We start from the raw sequence: 19,864 nt of genomic DNA, 5'->3' as shown, positions 1-19,864 counted from the left end.
ATCTGAAAGGGTCCCTGCAGTTTCTAACACAGTTGAAAGTCCTAGTCCCAGTGTCTTCATCAAATTCTGGTTTCATTCTTTATGCTTCCCCACCCCCCCCCAGGCTCCTTGCTGGGATCCAGTACTTTACTGGTCTCTACCTTCCCAGCCTGCAGAGTCCCATGAGATGGGAGATTGTGTGGAGAAAGGAAAGAAGGGCACTTCCTTTGGGTGGACAGAAGGATCCAAGGTCAGAAGGAGGGAGCCTGTGAAAGTTGGAAAGTGGGAGCAGAGATGAAGTTCAGAGGCGAGGCATCGGCTGGGGAAAGAAAGGGTTTTTCTTTGGGCTGGGCAACTACATCTTAAAGTGAGCTGAGTACCCACAGGAACCCTTTGCAGAGACGGTCAGCTGTGGATTCTCAATGTCTTTCAAGACCTTGCCTCTTAAAGAGCCTTTCAGGACCCTGCTACTCCATGGACAGGCAATCAGATGCTCAGGGGCAGCTTTTGCTGTCCTTTCCCCGCTGAGCTGGCCTCATGCAGGTGGCCCGTCTGGGTGCAGAGGTGTGTTAGGGGATGCAAGGAGGGAGCTTTTCCATTGCAAGAGGGGGGAGGCTCTGCTTTTTGGCCAGTTCTTCCCAGTCTTCCTTGGTAATGCAGAGGCAGGCAGGGGAGCTGGAGGGGGTTTCTGTTAGCCAGTCAATCAATCATTTCCTGATGTTTATTATTTATCCCCCTGGCCGAGCCCTCCCCTCGTCCCTGCCACTCTGGGCAACGGGAATTTTTGTGATCTCTGAGCAGCAGAGGCTGGCGGGCAGCCTGGTCGATGCTAGCAGCTCATTCTCAGCCACGTGAGAGGAGAAACATCAACAAGGAGAGATGGAGTTAGAACTTTATTAGGAGAAACCTAGACACAATTGACTTAAATCTCTTGTTAAGGAGAGCACGCAGGTCTTTTCAGGATTAAAAAATACACATGTATAAAACAACTTGCAAACAAAAAAATGTTTCCCCCCCCCCCCGTGTGTGTGTGAATATGCATGTATATGTACAGGGAACTGTACCAAAGCTAACTGTGTGTCAGGAGCGAGGATTCGCAATCCCTTTCGGTGGCCCTAAGAGAGGATGGCTCGGTCCCCTCGTAAGCTGGTCCCCAGCCATTCCCTCCCACAGCCCAGTGCTGGGAAGCTGTGGTCTGTGTCTGAAAGGGCAGCACAGGGTAAATGGCAGGGAGCAGCTTAGCTGTTTAGCAAAGCTTTTTAAAAAAGGGATGTTGGCTCTGCACCGAGAAAATGTATCAAGGGCGGGAGCTGCCTACGGACCTCACCCACCGGGCTCGCTGTGCGGTGCTGGGCACTGGTGGCTGCTCTGAAAAGGCTACAGCAGTAAAAAGAATTGGTCCATGGGTGATTTCTTACGCCGTACGCGCTAGGGATGGAAAGCAGAGATGAAGATGACCTGATGGCAGAACAAAGACTTGCTGTGAGGACAAATACTTGGGCTTGTGCTGGCTGGCAGGCTTGAGAGGGCAGCCAAGAGCTGAGTGATGTGCAGGACCTGGGGAGGACTCCTGCTCCCTGCAAAAGCTGCTGAAGTGTTTTGTTATGTTAGTGAGGAGAAGACACAGGCCGTACCTCTTCTGCAGATAAACAAAGGATGTTCTTCTCTCAAGCTGGCAGCTGGCAGCACCCTTGCAGCAGCGTTCAGGCTACTTGAAAGATGAGTTTTAAAGGGGGGAAGCCCATTTGGTTTCAACATGGTAATTCCTCTTTTTTTACTGGTAAGATATCTGTTCTCACAGGAGAGTCTATTTCTGTTAATGGATGTCTTGCTTAGAATGGATGACACAAGTATCTTGGGAAAATTCCCTGATTTCCATCAACTGGTCATCTAAGCAATATCCCTGCGGCCAGTCTGCTGTGCTGACTTAGGAATGAGGAAGGGATTCCAACTTTAGACATGAAGCAGCTGTGCGTGAGGGACCACAGACATCCTCATTCATGGGGAAGTTATATACACAGTGTCAAAAAATTCAAGTAGGATTTATTGTATAGGTAAACGTATAAAATATCTGGGCTCAGGTAGAGAAAAGGGTGGGAGTGGGGGTGGTTAGAAAGAGAGAAAACAAAGCAGATGAGAGTGTCTTCCAGAAAGCCTGATGGTGTGTTTCTGTCCCTGCAGGTGGGAGAAGCTTCAGCTCAGTATAATTGCCAAGCTGATCTAGCAAATGTTGACTGGATGCCAAAGAAGATGCAAAGGGCTTGAGGTCCAGTCAGTCTGGTGGATACAGTGTCGAAGTGGGTATCACTGGGCAGCCTCAGGAGTCTGGCGACCTGTGCTCTACCAGGCTAAGGACGGTGAGTCTCCAATCCCTGTGGGTCTCGTGATGAAAATATGGCCAAGAGGTTCACATCTTGAGATCGGCGCCTCTCTTCAGTGCCTGTCTCCCAGTGTCTGCCCCTGCCTTAAGCTGTGAGAGATGCTGTCTACAATATAACAATGATGTTCACTGAAAGGGAGCACAGGGGTGTTAAAACAGAGAGAGATTAGTGGTAAGAGTCTGGAGTCCACTTTGCAGAAGTTTTTCTAAGTGCTGAGACTGCTCCTTCTTCTCATCCCTCCTGGAGACAGGTCACACAGACAAATCATCTGACCTCGCCTTGCTGCTGGCACGGCTGGTCTTGCTGAACCGGCGTTTCTCATTGAAGTAGTTCTCGGGGAAGGCGGGCGCCACACATTCGTTGGCCACCTCTGGACTCTCCACGTAGCTGGACTTAATGAAGGGCCCTTCACCAGCAGCATCCTCCTGGCCATGGACCTTCTCGGTGGCAAAGTTGGCGGTGTTCTGCTGGGAGGCCATCTTGTTGCTGAAGGGACTGATGAACTTCCCATTGGGACTTGACAAGCACTGGTTAAAATCTGGTGGAGGAGTGTACATCTGGGCCCTTTCTACTTGCGGGGCAGACTCCAGTCTCCCGGGGGCTGTGCTGGGGCTGGGTTTGTAAGACCGGGAGCACCTCTCTTTGGCTTTCTTCCAGCCCAAGTGGTAGAGCTCAGCCAGGCTGAGGAAAAGGGAGAGCACCGCCACAGCCAGCATGAAGACGATGAACACGTTCTTCTCGGTGGGACGGGAAACGTAGCAGTTGACGGGGTGGGGGCAAGGTGCCCGCTGGCAGATATACAGGGTCTCCAGGAAGATCCCGTACAAGACATACTGTCCCACAATGAAGGCCACTTCCATGGCCGTGCGAATCAAGATGCTGTAGACGTAGGTGTTCAGCAGGCTGCCCCTGAGTATAATTTTGCCTCCTGATTCATCCCAGCAAGACAGCTCAGCCTTCTCTGCCGCAGCGCACTTCTGCTGGTAGTAGGTGTCACCGTTGCTTTTCATCTCTCGAGCCTCTATTTCTGCCTCCTTCATCTTCCTCTTCTCCTCCATGCGCACCGTGTGCATCGCGTGGCCCATGTACACCAGAGATGGGGTGGAGACAAAGATGATCTGGAGGACCCAAAACCGGACATGGGAGATGGGGAAAGCCTTGTCGTAGCAGACGTTCTCGCAGCCGGGCTGCTGGGTGTCACACATGAAGTCAGACTGCTCGTCTCCCCAGGAGGACTCAGCTGCTGTGCCCAGCACCAGCATCCGGAAGATAAAGAGCACGGTCAGCCAGACTTTCCCCACCACTGTGGAGTGTTTGTGGACCTCCTCGAGGAACTCTCCCAGGAAACTCCAGTCCCCCATTTCAGCTCACCAGGAGTGGTGAGAGGTCTTGACGGGAGAATTAGACACAGCTTCTGTGGGAGAAAATAGAAGAGAGTGGTTCTAAGGAGGGTTAGGAAATGGGCAACTAGGAAAGGATGGAGTGAAATGATTTGTTTTGTGTCAAAGGATTTTTTTTTTTTCACCTGAAATAAATGAGGTCTGGTTTGATGAAAATTTTGTTTCACATCAACTGAATACTGTGTTGCTTTTTTTTTTGTTTTATTCGGCTCCTGAAATGAAAAGTCACCTTTTTGGCATGACCCAACTACAATCCATTAAATGGGCTGCTAAAGCTGTGAGGATGGGCCAGATTTATTCTTGGTTCAGAAAGCTCTTTCACTGCTGTTTGTACATTACATCCTCTGTGCACTGTGCAGTTAAAGCGGCATTCGTCTGTCTGCAAACTGCACTCCGAGGAATCCTTAGTGGGCTGATCCCCTGGGAGGTAAGACTGGAGTCTACAGCTTGGTCTGAGTAGTGCCTTGGCACTTTCATGTTGCCTTTGTGCAATACCTGCACCGACAGCTGGAATGTGAAGTGCTCGCAGCTCTGGGCTCGATGCCACCACTGAAAGAAATGCAGAGGAAACCTTTCTGTTGCCCACCTGCCCCTTGGCCATAGGTTTTGCTCTGGTTTTGCAGTGTCGCCAGTTGCAAGCGCTTCATTTACAAGCTGCAAATGTTCTGGGGAGTGTGAAGACTTTGATGAGCTGTGCCAGCCCTGCAAACCTAATGTGCTGCCACCCTGTCACGCCTCTCTGAGAGGGGACTGCTGCAAGCTCTGTATGGTGGATCTTGCTCTTGCTTAAGAGCAGACAAAATTCATAGTTGAAATGAGACAAAGAAAAGTCTCCTCTGGAATGCCGCCCAAGGACCAGCAGCTCCTGGGAAGCGCTGTTTGGTAGGTGGTTTGATGAGAGGAAAGGTTTGGTGGGCTGCTAGTAAGGTTGCAAAGTGAAGATGTAGAAGGGCCTGCTTCAATTTTGTTTCTGACTCTGACAGACTTTTTCTGGCCAAGTCACTTAACCTCGTGGATAAACAGAGAACGATGGGTTTAATCCATCTTTTGTGGGCCTCTACGGGAGTGCTTGAGCAATCATTTGATCCAGTTATACTCACCATACTCACCTTCCCAGCGGAGCCCTCCCCTGTGCATGAGTTAAGGGCCAGGTGCTATGAAGTGTGCAGTGTTACCTCAGAGAGAATATTCTCCCACAGTCACTCTCTTTGAAAATATGCTTTTGATAAATACATGAAAAACCTAATAATTATCATAATGAAATATGAAAAGCACTAGACAAAGTGAATCCCAAAGCCATAGGGACCAAATTGTTAACTCTTCTTTATTGTCCCTTGGCCTGTCTTTAAGAGCCAATTAGTTTTACTGTGCAAAGAATGTCTGTGGAGAGTAGACACTGTTAAAAGCTGAAAATTTACTGCAGCAATATTGTGCAGTTTTCCTGTGAGCAAGAGCTGGAGAACAGAGAGAGAACACTTGCTGGGGTAACGGCATCCCTTCCTCTGGTTACGTGAGTGATATAATCCAGCGTAGCAGCGCACACGATGACTTATGCCATTGCTTGTCTGTATGTGGCGTCCATCTGCAAGGATGGATGGGGCAAAGATCAGAAGTTGAATCCCTAAACTCCCGGTGCTGCTGAGGACTGCCTTGTGGCAAGGTGAGGACTGTGCAGGTCAGGAGGCAGGGAGGTGGCCACTTGCTGCCCCACCGCCTGCCAGAAGCCGGGTGAGGAGGGAGAAAGGGCGCGCTGGGAAGGAAAGGATGGGCTTTGGCTCTTGTCTGCTGTGGCAGGCATGCTGCACTCGGGCTGACGTGGGTCCTGGCGGCTGCCTGGTGAATGCAGCAGCTTTCATCTGCTGCCAGCCCAGAACTGGAGGAGCAGTAATGCAGAAAATCAGCAAGTCTTTCTGACTCCTCTTGTCTGCGCTGATAAAAACTGCCAAATGTGTGGGTCTGTCTTACTTTCTGAAACAGCTTTAGCACAGTTACCGCATTCTGGAGAATTTAGCGTGTGGCTTCACTCTGTGAGTACTAGGGCATTAAATACAGGCAGATAAATCAGGGATGAGAAATATTTACATACTGTTGCACTGAAGTCAGGGGTTTTAATTTTTTTTTTTTTTTTTCCCCAGAGTGCAGACAAGGCAACCAGCTACCTACAGTTCAATGTGCAGGCAGTTTGAAATTTTACCATGGCTTGTTTTCCCTAGGGAAGGCTGCTAAACCTAGACACTTGTAAATTGTAAAAATCAATGTGTACAGAACACAAAGTAAAGCAAATGTAAGCACAAGAGGAATTCAGAAATAAAAATGTTAATGGATGCGAGAATAACAGTAATTCACCTGGCTCACACATGAAGAAAATTTTCCAAGAGGATGTAAATCAGAAGGATCCAAGGCTGGCAGCCGTGAGGATTAGGCTGGATAATAGGGCCATTTCCTCTGCCTTTCCCTGCCGGCTGCTCCCCTGCACAAGGCTGCTTAAAGGAGGGGCTGCCCAAAGATGCCTGCCGAGCATCCTGCTGCAGCCTCACAGAGAGGTGAGACACTGCTGCCAGGGGGTAGGTGGCCACAGGAGAATGGGCTTTGAAAACCAAGAGAAGGCGTTTCCCTCCTAGAGCAGTATTTTTGGCTTAGATGTTTTTTAGTTATTAGTGAGCTATTCTGGCAATGCCACACCGAGGGCCTTCTAGAGCAGCAGAAGAGAGCAATCTAGCACTCTGCTGCCAGTAAGCAGAGAGGGATTGTTGTCACCTCCTGACAGCTTTTCCTGGCTACGCAGGACTGCCTCTGAGCTAGCCTTTCTTAACTCTTCTTGGGAATTTTCCATATAGTTCCCTTTCCTCATTCCCAGACTACTGTTGTCCTTGCCTACTTTGACCTCTCAGAATGCCAGCGTCTGTGGCCTTTTGTGTTCCTCGTTTGGGCTCGGTCAGACAAATCTTGTCTTGCTCTGACGTGACTCAGCAAAAAACACCTCTGGGTACCTTTGCGGGGTCTCAGCACCTGATAGAAGACTGTTGTGAGAGCAGAGTCATGCATATCCATGCAGAGCCGTGGGCCGTGCCGCTGCCCGGCTGTCCTTTTGGCTGGCAGCTTTCTGCTGGATCAACAGGGGAGCTGTGCGCTGTCATGGGATCTTGGCACCCGCAAACGTGCGTATGACAAAGAGCAGCGTCGCCTGGCACAAACCCAGTGACGTGCCCGTCCTGGTTTAATCATCACCTGGAACGCTACTAAAGCTGGGCAAAACAAAAAAAAAAGTCCGCTTAGCTCCGGGCTGCCTTGTGACTGTCAAATTCCATGACAAAAATACCCCAGCGGGGATAGCACCTGCTAGTATGCCAGGCTGGCTTGCCAGCCGTGGGCTGCTCTCCTCCATTCCTGTTTTCCACTGCCTTTTTCTGCGGGAGGGGAAGCATCCATTGCTCTCAGAGCAGTTTTGCCCATCCTCTTGGTGATGCCGCATGCTCTGAAGGACAGGCAAGCATTTCACATCGCTGCTGCTTGTTCCAGCCAGCATGCTCGTTCTGGTGGGACTAGCCAGAGCTCTGCCAAACAGCTAGGAAATTCACACCAGAGAGCCAGGAGGGCTGTTCGTGTGCAATCATCTTCTTTATATGAGTTTATTTCCCCATGGGTTGTTAGGAAGAAAGTTTCCCCCTCTTTTGAAGACAGGCGAGGCTATCAGCAGTGATATAAATAGCTGAGCTTGACACTTCACGCTAACTTTTCCCACAAGGAAGGTGACAGGAGGTCGCCAGCTCTGCAGGATGTTTCTAAAATAAAGTGGAGAGCCTGATTATAATGCTGTTTCTGATCTCCCTCGCTGGGCTCACCTCTTCCCCTTGGCAGGTCCCGGGGGTGCGCGGAGAGGCTCTACGAGGAAGGCTCCTTTGTGTGGGGCAAGCACAGCTTGCAGAGAGGGGGAAAGTAACGAAGTCAAAGCCATTGTATTTTTGCCCAGTCTGTGTCTGTGACTTGTTCAATTGGATACAAAGGTATCTGATAGTGAACCAGATGTCCCAACGAACTGGAAGGCTGGGGCCCAAGATGTCGTGAAGAGGCTCACACAGCAGCCGTGGGGCTGTGTGTGGAGGCCATGCAACAAGTCCATCCCCTCTGGGCTACCAAGTGGGGTGGTAGCCATCTCCTTTAGCTACTGGGCACACGAGAAGTGACAGCCCTGTGCAGTGGAGCATCCAGGTCACCTATGGCATGGTCACTGCCTGGGAATTGCTTGTGGCCTTCCTTCCTCCAGCTGTGTCACCTCATACCAGGTCCAGGCTAGTGTGTGGGTTAATTAAAATAAATTAAAATTAAACACCTAGCTGCCATGGGTGGTATGCAGACACCGATCTTTTCCCCTGTGTTGACAAATGTCAGGCTGCAGCCTGACTGGTCCCTGCACTGCAGAACTGGCCCCTCACACCTGTCGATGCTTAGGAAGGACACTTTCAGTTCTGTGCTGGAGATTAATTAGTTAACGTTGCTTTGCTATACAGCTGCACCTTCACTTAAGGATCTCCAGCCCCTCCGTTAGCAGTAATCCAGCCTCGCAGCATCCCACCCAGTGCAGATGCTGTCATCTTTGTCCTGCAGATGGTGATCGATGGGGTACAAAAAGGGCAAGTTTGAGGTCACTGTGTTAGTGGCAGTCTGGGGACAGAGCTCAGGGGTTGTGACTTGCAAACCTGTGTCTTTTTTTCTGTGCAGCACTGCCTCTTAGACTTGGTGATAGCGACACAACACTGCTTCTACAGCACAAGGAACATCTGCTTCTACAGACCACAGCCCTTCTCTCCTGTGCCCCAGGACAATACTGTCTTGGTGACCTGAAAGAAACCTCTCTTGTACTACTCTTCTATAGCAGGTACACACAGAAGAACCAGAGGTTCTTTATTATTATTATTATTATTATTATTATTATTATTATTATTATTATTATTATTATTATTATTATTATTATTATTATTATTATTATTATTATTATTTTGTGCTTTTCTAAGAGATTAACTTGTCATTACATGGCAGGGTGCGCAGCCATGGTGAGTGCCCAAAAGGAAGAAGCAGCCTTTTTGATGTACTTACACGGTGTTCCTTTGTGGCCAGGACCTGGTCAGGATGCATTTTGGGGACACATGACTTAAAATATTAGAAGATGAATAAGGTTAGAAATGCACTGCCCAGCGTGGGTACAATGCTGTGAGTGCTGGAGGCTTTTCATAGCGTTGTGACATAGATTGATGCCAAAGCCCACCTCAGCAGGTATCTTTTTGTTCACTGTTTACTGATATTGGCTTCTTCATATGTGTATACAACAAACAAGCAGTGACCTATTAGGCATTTTTGTGCAAGCACCATCCCTCTGGCTTTGTATATGCATGCATGTGCTTATGATAAATTTCTTCCTGAAATAGGCCAGTTGTTTACCCAAATTTGTAACTCTTGATTTGTGTATGGATCTGGACTAAATAGGTTTGTACATCTTTATGCTTCAAAAAACCCCCAACAAATCTGATATGTTTGCCTAGGTTCCTTTCTAGTTCCTTGGGTTCAAAGTCCTGTGCTGGACCAGTATCAGGAGCAGTGACTTTGACTCCAGTGCTCCAATCTCATGGGAGAGGCAGAGCTCTGTGTTAACAGTTCCTGTCCTAGAAGACAGACATCTGATGTTTCTCATCCCTCTGCTTCTCCTGAGTTCATTGCAATTTCTGGAAGGGTCGTACTGGTATCCAGACCACTGGCCCTGCTTGCAGTTGCAGACAGCTTGTTATTCCTTGATGAGGTGTGCTTTCCCCCTCCTCTCCAAATGTGGAAAATCTCCGAGTTCACAAAAAAGAGAGTGGGTGAGAAGATAAGGGAGTTGAATGACCCGTCACCTCCTGAACACACACACAGTCCTGACATGCATGAAGACAAAGACTGAGGGAAATCACTCAACACCTCCAAGTGTGTACATCAGGGATGTGTTACACACACAGATGGCATTATTATGTGAAATATTTTAATCTGAAGTGGTGGTGGAAGCGGCAGTCTCCCAGTTAACTGCATTTTTATTATTTGTCTGTCCAGGACATCTACTGCTATTTTCCTCCTCTCCCCTTGGCTAGGCTCAAAATATGCTTTCATGTGTCCAAATATTAGGGCAAAGCTCTGCCTGATGTGGATACTGGAGACCAAGGAGAGAAGACCTTGGACTCAGATGAGTCAAGCTGAGGAATGAATTAGTCCCACTGTGTTTGACAAGGATGCATCAAATAATTACATGACAGTGGTACCCGGGCTTGCACTTAGCATGCAGGGAGCCCCTCTAATTCTCTTGGGACTCTCTCTCTTTGCCTTAGAGAAATGTGGGTCCCCAGAGAGCCCAACAGATTTGATGAAACTGGACTTGGGATAAGCTAAGTGAAGCCTTACATGTGCTTTTTGCTAGAAAAAACCACCAATTCTCTCCCTGATGTAAATGCTGCAAAGAGGCTAATGGATATTACTCTTCTTACTCCTTACCTAACAGGTTGAAGAGCAACCAGGTCAGGATTCGGTACAGAGCGTGGTGCTCTTTCCAGTTTCTTTATCTTTGCAGGGAGACGCTAACTGGTATGAATTTGCAGACAATGCAGAATTGGCCAGCGCTGTATACAGGGGAGGGGACGAACAGGGCAGGGAGAGCTCTGGGAAAGAGAAACACGCTGAGAAATTTGGGGGCTGCTGTAGTAAAGCTGTTCCTGAGCTCTGCTGAGAGAAGCTGATTTTAAGCGCTGCTGAGTCAGCAGGGGAGGCTGGTATAAGAAGGGTGCCGGGGATGGCAGGCGTCACACTGGGTCCAATATAGCAGCAAAAACCTGCCCATGTGATTTTAGGCTGCTTCATAGACTGCACGAGGTGCAACTTGTTATAGTGTTGAAATGAAACAGACTGGAGAGGTAATGGGAGAAGGAGAGGTCTCTCATTCAGACTTTTCCCATCCCTTCTTCCCTACTCTCCGCACAGTGTCTCCCTGCCTATCACTTCCCAGTTGCTCTCCTACAGTCAAGCTCCCCCCTGCAGAGCCTTGCCTCAGGTTTTTGGCAGTTTTGACCATTTAACTCTTTACAGCACCCAGATTGCTAAGGCTTTCAGCTTTAGAAAGGGGAATTTTTCACTGACTATCTACTTCCCACTTAGTACTACCTTGTCAAATCTCATTTCTGCCTTCTTTCCAAAAATCCGTAAGATTCTTTTCACACTCCAGCCTCACTGCTGTATCCTTGCCTGAAGTATTTAATTTCTCATTCATAGTGAAGTCTGTCTATAGCTTGTGAGTGGGTTATTTTATATACTGAGTGTATGTACGTATATACATGCACCATCACCACCACCCCTTTATAAACATCTAATACTGAATTTGCAAAACCCAGCGGCAGGGAGTTAGGAAATGCTAGAGTTACTGTTTTCAGTAATCTTAATTCAATCTCTTTGTGCCTGTGCCTCATAGCTATGAGCCTTTAACCACATCCTCACATTGTCACCTCATTCTTTGCACAGGATGCCTGCCTTGTTCTGTGCCAGCCTGGCTGGGGCTTTCTTGAACAGCAGCTATTCAATGTTTTCTTTTCTCCTCATTGTTCAGTGGGTGGCCTGTGCCTCATTTACTGTACGTTATTCAAGTTCAGTTCTAAGGACAGAATTATTAGTTTCCTCATGGGTTTTCCTATGGCTTTCATTGCAACAGTATCTGATTGCTTCGCAATTATTAATTTACTTATTTTCATTACCACCCGGAGGTGGGGAGGTGGTATTAGATCAGCTTTACAGCTGAGGAACTAAGGCAGTGAGAAATTAAGATAAAAAATGTTCATTAATTTTTGAAACTGTTTGGCAATGTTGCTAATCTGGGGTTTTTTTTTCAGTGTACTTAGCACTATATAATGTATGTTCAAAGCAGAGCTCTGTGTGGTTAATGCTGGAGTGGGAGAGTTTATCACTTCCACCAGCTGGACCACATCTACAAGTCAGATATCCATAAGACGACACCACTGAGGGGGCATTTGTGAAGAAACACGGCTTAAGTGGCTTGCCCCATCATAACAGAGGAAATTGGAGTAAGAAGCAAGAATTAACCTCAGTCCTCTTGGAGAGCTTTATCTAATTTTAAACTGGAAACAGTTTTCCTCCCATCCCACTATTCCTTCCCTTCACCAGACATCTGAATCAGCCGAAGACCCTGGAGCTCTGCAGCAGTCACCCTCACCGCATTGCTTCCCTTCCAAAGCGACACAGACTGGCATCTGTCACCTTCTCTGCTTCTAGGGGAGAGGAGTTTCGTGTGGAAATTCTCAGCCATTCTCAAGGCATGTCCATAATGACAAAGATAATGAGGAAGGATGGAAATGTAAGTGTAACCCCCTCGGTTCTTACATTAAAAACCACTGACCCCTCTTTATAGACACACTAGAGAGACTTAGAAGCATGCGTCTCTGTGCTCATTGCTTACTGTGTGGCACAAATATTTCTTTGTTGCAGGAAAGAGCTGGCATTCTCGAGTTCATAGAGATCTCTCTGTTGCTTATCAATAGCTGTAAAATTGACACACACCCCCCCACCCCCCCCCCTAAATTCTTAGCCCCCAAACTGAAGTTTCTCTGGTGCCTCCTGGGAGCTATTTCTAATTTTAAGCCTCTGTCCTTGTGCCTCATACAACAACACCCGAGGTGTGGAGCAGTCTCTGAAATGTGCTCCCTAATGACATGGTACAGTGCTGAATTACTCATTCCTTCTTGTCTGTTTTCAATGCTGCAAGATAAGTCACAAAACAAGGGCAAAAGTGCAGAATGTGTGAAATCTGCCTGAAGGTCAAAAAGAAAAGAGAGGGTAGAGTATGAAGTTCTGTATTTTCTGGCAAGGTTTGAATTTTTCATATGAAAGCTCGTAATACTAAAATGTTGCGATAATATATACTGTTGAGTGGAAAAAAACCAACAACCCCAAATAGTTATAGTAGCAGGAATACTTAACATAGTTCCCAAGCGACTGGAGCCTGATGAGTATTTTAAACCCTGAAGCCTCAGGAATTCTCCTAAACTACTGTTCTACTCCTAAGCAAAGGGGGAAAAGAGTTAGAAATCTGTGCTCTTCTCAGAGCAGAATTTGAAAAGACCAGCAAATGCAGATTTTTTTTGCTTCTGGTGCAAATACTGAATACTGTGAGGCTTCTGAATAACAGTTCAACCTGCTCCTAGCTGCACATGCATATACACACATATATTACATGCATTAAGTTCTTTAGTCTTAAAGAGAGGGTCAGATAGGCAGCAGTAGGGAAAAACTCTCACACACACTGCTTCACCGAGATAGTTTGACAGGTTTATTAGCATGAAGAAAGAATTCAACGATAAAGGCTCATTCAGCCTATGACTTTTTTAGCTAAGGTTTGTCCTTAAATAAATGCTAATTACACGATCCTCCAATTGTTTTTATGGTACTTCAGGGACAGAGGCACTGCCTCAGTTTACCTGAGCTGTTAAAATCAGAGTGCCACAAAGCTCATTAGACATGACAAATGGCAAGTAAAATGACCCTTCAGGAAATCAAAGGAGTCAGCACAGATCAGAGGTGGCAATTAGCAGGCAACCTTTACACTCATTGTGATTGCTTCTTTCCAGGTGGATGTATAGGGGTACCGCATTTTCAAGCCAAACTATTCTTTGAAATGCAGTGACAACGCTACCAGTATTCAATTATGGAAAATATAATTGAATGATTATTCCAAGTTCAAAAAGGGGAAAAAACTTAGGAAGGCAAATAAAAGTAAGCAGCAGCTGTTAGTGGGAGAGGGCATTTGTCCCTTCAGGTCTGTGTGCCTCTTTGCTGAGGCTGCCCTGGGCAGTGTCGGGATGGAGGAGAAAGGCATTCCCCCCGTGGCGCGTGCAGGACGGGTGACTGGGAGATACGAGCAAGGCACTTCTCTACATTTGAGTTGCATTCCCAGGCTCCGTGTCACAGACCGCTCGGGACCCAATATTCTCAAGGAAAAGAAACGGCGATATTTTGAAACCATCCTGTGCGCTTTGGAATATAGGCGGTTCAACGCAGACACTTGATCAAGTGTTTATACCCTGAGAGCCTCTCATAGGTAAGAGTTCCCTTCACCACCCTCCCCTGAGCAGCCTGACAGCATGCTGAGACGGGATCTGACAGAAACTTGCAATTTGCACATTATAACGTCTAAGGCTACTTGGGGCTCTTATGCTGCTTTCCCGTACACTGAAGTCTGTTGCTATCCCTTTGATCGCAGGGAGGCTTCCTCCCCATTTTGGTAGCTGTCTGGCAAAAAGAGTTTAATTTTGAAAATGTCCCAAACCCATCTTGTTGCTAGTGGGATTGTTTTGGAGAGAAATTGAAAGGAAAAAGTAAATTTCTTGGGTTATTTTTGGCCGTCCTTCTTTCCCTGCCTCACCACGTCCTTCTCTCCCCTCATGCTGTTTTCTCCTTGAGTGTAACAGCTTCATCTGCCATCGATGCTTCTGCAGTTCTGTTATTTCCCCCGCGTGGTTACTTACCGGCTTTCCAGTGTCTTGTCTTCTGCCTCCTTTCCTTGCTTTAGCACTTTTCCTTTCTGAGGTTGAGTTGGACTCCTTGTTCTTCTCAGTTGCTTGGGTTTATTCCTTTAATATGGTTCTCTCTCTCTCTTCCTCTCTCTTTCTCCACCCCCCTTTCTGTGTCACTTTCTGTCTTCCCCACTGGCTCTCTGCCTTTCCCCCTCTTCTTTCTTCACCTACTTTTCTCGTCTCTCCCACCCCCTCTAGCTTAATCTTGCTCTTTTCAAATCTAGTTTCCTCTTGTTTATCCTTTAAAGACCATGGACCTCATTCCTCCCTCTCCATTCTCAGGCTCTCCCTGTGCCACCCTCCCCATGCCGACAGGATGCACTTGCTGCCGGCTTCGCGCTGTCCCTTCCAGTCGCCACTGCCGCTGTCCCTCACACCTCCTCCCCCAGATAACACGCCATGGTCTAAGCCTGCCTTAAACGAAAAGAGACAGCGGTGTCCCACAGCTACACCAGCCCAGCCCTGGGAAGCTTCTCCCACGCGAGACATCAACGAAGGACATTTTTCTGACTTATTTCGGCTTAACGTGGCAAAGCAGAGTCCGTGTGTAGAGGTCCTCCACCTCTGCAAATAGCATAACACTTGCTCTGCTGGCTTGGCCCAGGGGCCCAGGGCAGCCGTGGCCTTCTCCTGTAGGGCACCAGATGCTTCCCTGGAGGGTCTGATGGGCACCCTTCCTGATAAAAAGAGAATAACCTGCCCTTCAGGAGAGGTGTTTTTTGACACATACGCATGCCCCGCCACCTCCCTGCGCACACATGGGCCGCTGTGTGAGCATTTGGGCCTTTCTAAAGAAACGCTTTTGGCACAGCCAGTGTCTGAAGGTTGGTGTTCCGTGTGTGGGTCAAGTCGAGCCTCTGATTCCTGCCCATCAGGCCCCGGAGGGGAGGGTGAGCCAGAGACGTCTCCTGGCTTTGATAAAGGCTGGTCTCAGACAACCAGTGTCAGGAGGGTGAGGTTTGCACAGAAGACTCCGCTGCCCTGTGAACAGGCTTGCTGTGCACAAGCTCCGGCGGGTGTCCCTCCAGCAATCCATCCTGGGCTAGATATCTCCCACCCAGAGCATAACTGCCCAGCGGTCCCTATGCGAGCAGATAGCGTAGCTCGTGAAGCAAAGGCAGTCCACAGAAAGACTACATAGTGCTGGCAACTCTTCTAAGCTAATCACCGTTCTCCTGCTAATTTAGATTCAGAGTTAACCTCTGAATCCCTTTTAGTCACAAGACAAAGCCAGCCTACGTGGGGACAGTGCTGTGCAGAGGCCGCCTCCGGAGGCATGTCCTGCGTGGACACCCTCCCTCTGAAGCTGAGGGCAGCTCCTTCTCAGGAGGGCTGCATGGTTAGCGTGGGACATGAACACCGTGAATTCCCATGGCAGCTCAGTAAACTGGTACGGGGAGACCCGTAGTCATCTGCTGCTTCATTCTGAACTTTACTGAAAGGCCTTCTGTGGCTTTCAAGAAAATGGGAATGTTTCTGGTGCTGTCCCTCCCTCTGCTGCCTGGCAGTTGCATACCTGTGATGGAATTTCATGGGAAGGAGAATACCACTGCGTTCTTTCACCTTTCTCGAGTAATTTCCATAAAGCATTATTATGTGAAGTCCTGTTGATTTTATGCTAGTGAAATTGTCAAGGACTTCACCAAAGAAGTGTCCAAAAAAAGGTGTTAACAATACAGATCTAGCTCACAGATGGCTTTGGGATAGGCTAGCTAAGGCTTGTCAAGCGTTCCTCATGAGCTGTGGAGAGGCAGGTCCTGTGAGCGAGCCGTCTGAGATGTAATCCCCTCCCTGCATGGCTGACACGTTGCTGTATGCTCAGGATGGTCAGGTCTGATTCTCCCTGCTCCCTCCTCTGTGTTTCCTACCCCGGTATCGTTCCTGAGTGGCACTTTTATTCTCCTACAGAGTTCATCTCTGGATCCAGCAGATCCAGCCTGGTTCTGTTGAATGAATGAGGCAGGGGAGAAGGTTTCTCTCCAATACGGGCATCATGCACGTGAGGTAACTGTTATGGGATCCTTTCTTTTGTTGTTTTTGGGAACTATTTGAATTCTGATGCACAGGAAGGAAAGGGGTGAAGGCAGACAGGGAGGCAAAAGACAGAAAGGTGAGTAGAGATGCTGTATGGATACCTCAGCCAGCCCCTCCGCGTGTTGTCCCTTCTCTACTGCACTCTCTTCAAGGAAACCCAGGGGTCATGGCAGCTTCTTCAGCTTCACAGTTAGAGAAATAGCTGCTTTGCCCACTGATAAGCTGGGAAGAAGGATTTTTCCTCCCCTCCCCAAGAGACTGCTATGCAAAACTTGTATGACTTGAGTGAGGAGAGCAAGTGGAAGAGAATGCTCCCCCAGACAGTGGGAATGAGGAGAACAGCTGACAGCTTGCCATGTGCAGCTTGCAGATCTCAGCACTTTACCATGCTGTGGAACAGATTTTGAAGGAAAGGAGAAATAAAGCCAGGAGGTTAGGGGAAAATAACACGACATGTACCATCTTTTGATCAGAGGTAAATAGCTTTCCTGGGGTAAGATTCCTGACCCCCTAGGTCAAAGAAACATAGCAGACCTGATCTACCTAGACTTCAGTAAGGCATATGATACGGTGTCCCAGAAGAAGCAAATTAGTAGAGAAGATTCAGCTGAAAAAAAAAAACAGGGAGTATTGGAGAAATCCTTAGGCAGCTAAGAGACTGACAAAACCGAGACACCAGTTCCCTAATAGGCTGAAGGGAAGTTATCTGTCAGGCTGCTCAAAGGTTGCTCTTGGGACTGATATTTTTTAATATTTGTGTTAATTACCCTTGGCACTGAAAGTAGAAATGTTAGTGAAATCTGCTGATGGAACAAAGCTGGGAGGTATCACCAGGGCAGAGGTGGATTCCAGCACTCGGAGAGTTGAAGGCTCTTTGTGACTGGAGCGATCCAGGTGAGGTTGAGCAGGGGAGTGCAAAGTCACACACTAGGAACTTGTTGCTCAGGGAGTAGCAGGAATCTCCTTTAGCAATTGGGAGTTCCTCGTTGGCAGGACTGAGACAGGGAATGTCCTGGGTGAAGGTCACCAAAGGAGGAGGAACCAGTGATGCTATGTCGGGGTGGAAGGCTAGTGAGCTTTCAGGACAGAGCAGTATTTCCAGTTGCAGCCAGTGAAATGAATGTCATCCAAGAGGATGTGAGACTCCACCAGAATAATGTGTGCAGTGCTGCTCACCCGCATTCAAGAAAGATATCCAGCCTGGAACAGGTGCAGAGAGAGGCAACAGGGGGATCCGAGGGACGGAAGGTGTCTCTCGGCTAAGGGTATGTTTACCTATCAGTCATAGAAGTGACTGCAGAGAGAGATTTGAGCCGATTTGAAAATCGATGCCATGCCCGTTTGAGCTTTTCTGCATTCATTATTTTGCACTGAACTTCATGCTAGTGCAGCTACCCAAGGTAATTAAAACACGGTGTGATGTGCCTGCAGGGTGAATACTATCAGCGAGCTTAGTTACTTAGTCTGGCAGAACAAAGGTTAAGAGATGAGAGGTTTGCTGCCTATAAATACTTTTAGAAATTGGGGTTTGGGAGAGCTACATAAGCTAAAGGACAATGTGGCACAAGAATAAATAGATATAAATTGGCCATGAATGAATTTAGGTTGGGAATCAGAAGGTTTCTAAGCAACAGAGCAGGGGAGGAGGTGCTGGAACAGCGTTCTAGTAGCACAAGTGAGGGCGGAAACCTAATGAGATTTAGGACAGAGCTTAGTAAGTTTAGAAAAGGCCATTTGTTTTGTATTTGCCTGTTATTCAAAGGGATTGAACTTGATAAGCCAAGAGGTCCCTTATTCATTCTGTTTCCTGTACTTGCCTTATTGCCTTATCGGAGCCGCTCCCTTTCACACAGAAGCCAGGTAAATCCTGAATAGAGTATGTGTGATGAGTTTTTTGGCATTGATCCCATAGATATTTAATGGAAGATTCATTCTGTGTCAGGGCTTTAAACAAACAAAAAGAGCAAGCCGACACAATGCGTGGAGAAGGTCTGCAAATATATTTGAGAGCTCACATATGAAAGACCTTCTTCACATAAAACATGTTCTCGGAGCATCTGGCTTTGCTGGAAGGCTGTTTGGAATGTGGGTAGATGCTCTCCTGAGATCTGAGAACTTCAGAGGCTGAAGGGAAAATGTCTTGTCCTTTCCTGCCATTACTGAGGACTTCGTGCTTGGGGAGGATATCAGATTTATTGCATTGGGAAATTTCAGAAAAAAACATCACCCAGCAGCGGTTGAGATAGAAACTTTTCATATGTATTTCATCTCTGATGCCTGGCCACAGCACTGCACATATTCTGATTCTTCATCTTGTCCCATGCTGGACAGGCACCTCTAGTACCTTCTCTAAAGCACTGATGGATGCTACCTGCCTGGTGAAACATTTTATCTAAAAAACCGCGGACATGATTGAAAGAGAAGGAGGGAGAAGGAAGTTCTCTGTTATACATTAGACCACTGGAGACAGCTTGAAGGCATCCTCCAGCAGGAGGCAAGTTCCCAAGGACGGGCTGGACCCAGGGGAACAGGAGCAGCATGTGACGATGGGCCCCTGAATGAGGGGGAGCAGTCGTATAGTAACAGTTCCTTATTTAGTAAAAAATCCCAAATTATTCGATTACAGAAGGATGCTTTCCCCTTCCCAGCCCAGAGTACCAAACCAGCACAGAGTGAGGAAAGAGGAAACAAGAAACAGCGAGGCATGAAACGTCACTATATGTTAGTCTCATTCACCAGTAAAGTTTTCAGCAAGAAAAACTGGAAGGTTTTTTCATCTCACTGAGGAGAAATGATCATCTGTCCCAAAGTGACTGCTCAGTTGTGAGCTTTATGTTACTGGAAATAAAGCACAGCACTCTCACAGCTACTGCTTCCAGTTCTCAACTCTGTGGCATCTCTGAGCAGAGAAGTGCTTTGCAAATGGTAATGTAATTACAGCTCCTATAAACACGCTCCTTGCTTTACAGGTGGAGGAACCAAACCATGGAGAGCATAAAGGGTTTGTCCAAAGGACCAGCAAGTCATTTTCAAGCACGGGGTCCTCATCTACCTAGCCACTAGACATTCATCTTGTCCTAACTTCCAGCTAGATGAATTGCTGCTTTACAAAGATAGACGTGTGTATACATATATATGTTTCCCAAAGTGAGAAGAACAGAAAGAACAGACCTTTACCTCTTTTTGCTGAGCCTGCACAGGTAGAGGGAAGAGCAGGTGAAGTTGACTGAAGGGTGAGCTTCAGCACAGCTCCTTGGTCTTGCTGGAGCCCACCTCTCCGTCAGGGTTCAGCTCCCAGAAGAGATCCGTCTCTGAGGGAGGACACTCTGGACAGGGTAAGCAAACCCCAGTCAGCTCCCAGGAGCTCAGCCTCCTGCTGTGGTCTGACACTGTCTCACTGGCTGGAGATTCCCTCAAGCCTGTAGGACTGATGCTGGGGGAGACTAGCTCCCGAGCTGTTCCTGACATGCACTGGCAG

The 19,864-nt window shown here is 47.8% G+C and overlaps 1 protein-coding gene and 1 long non-coding RNA gene across 4 annotated transcripts in view; one reads left to right on the top strand and one right to left on the bottom strand.

Annotated features, from left to right (window-relative positions):
* Nucleotides 1-2,295, top strand: part of LOC129735420 (uncharacterized) — a 16,268-nt gene extending 13,973 nt beyond the window's left edge. The window contains exon 3 of the long non-coding RNA XR_008731035.1: nt 2,161-2,295. This is a non-coding gene — a long non-coding RNA (uncharacterized LOC129735420). The remainder of the gene's footprint in view (nt 1-2,160) is intronic.
* Nucleotides 860-19,864, bottom strand: GJA5 (gap junction protein alpha 5). Of its 3 annotated transcripts, none has more exons than XM_055702870.1 (2): nt 19,558-19,864; nt 860-3,774 (listed from the first exon to the last, which is right to left on the bottom strand). In XM_055702870.1, exon 2 carries the CDS (start codon nt 3,719-3,721, stop codon nt 2,612-2,614), a length of 1,110 nt encoding a protein of 369 aa, XP_055558845.1. In that variant the 5' UTR covers nt 3,722-3,774; nt 19,558-19,864; the 3' UTR covers nt 860-2,611. The 3 variants fall into 3 exon arrangements, with proteins under 3 accessions (XP_055558845.1, XP_055558844.1, XP_027670103.2); XM_055702869.1 differs by having other exon boundaries at nt 19,564-19,864; XM_027814302.2 differs by lacking the exon at nt 19,558-19,864 and adding an exon at nt 14,305-14,904.

Source organism: Falco cherrug, chromosome 2 (genome assembly GCF_023634085.1).
Source record: "Falco cherrug isolate bFalChe1 chromosome 2, bFalChe1.pri, whole genome shotgun sequence".
Classification (NCBI taxonomy): Eukaryota; Metazoa; Chordata; class Aves; order Falconiformes; family Falconidae; genus Falco; species Falco cherrug.
Note: the sequence above shows the minus strand (reverse complement) of the source record. Positions and strands in the feature narration are given on the sequence as shown.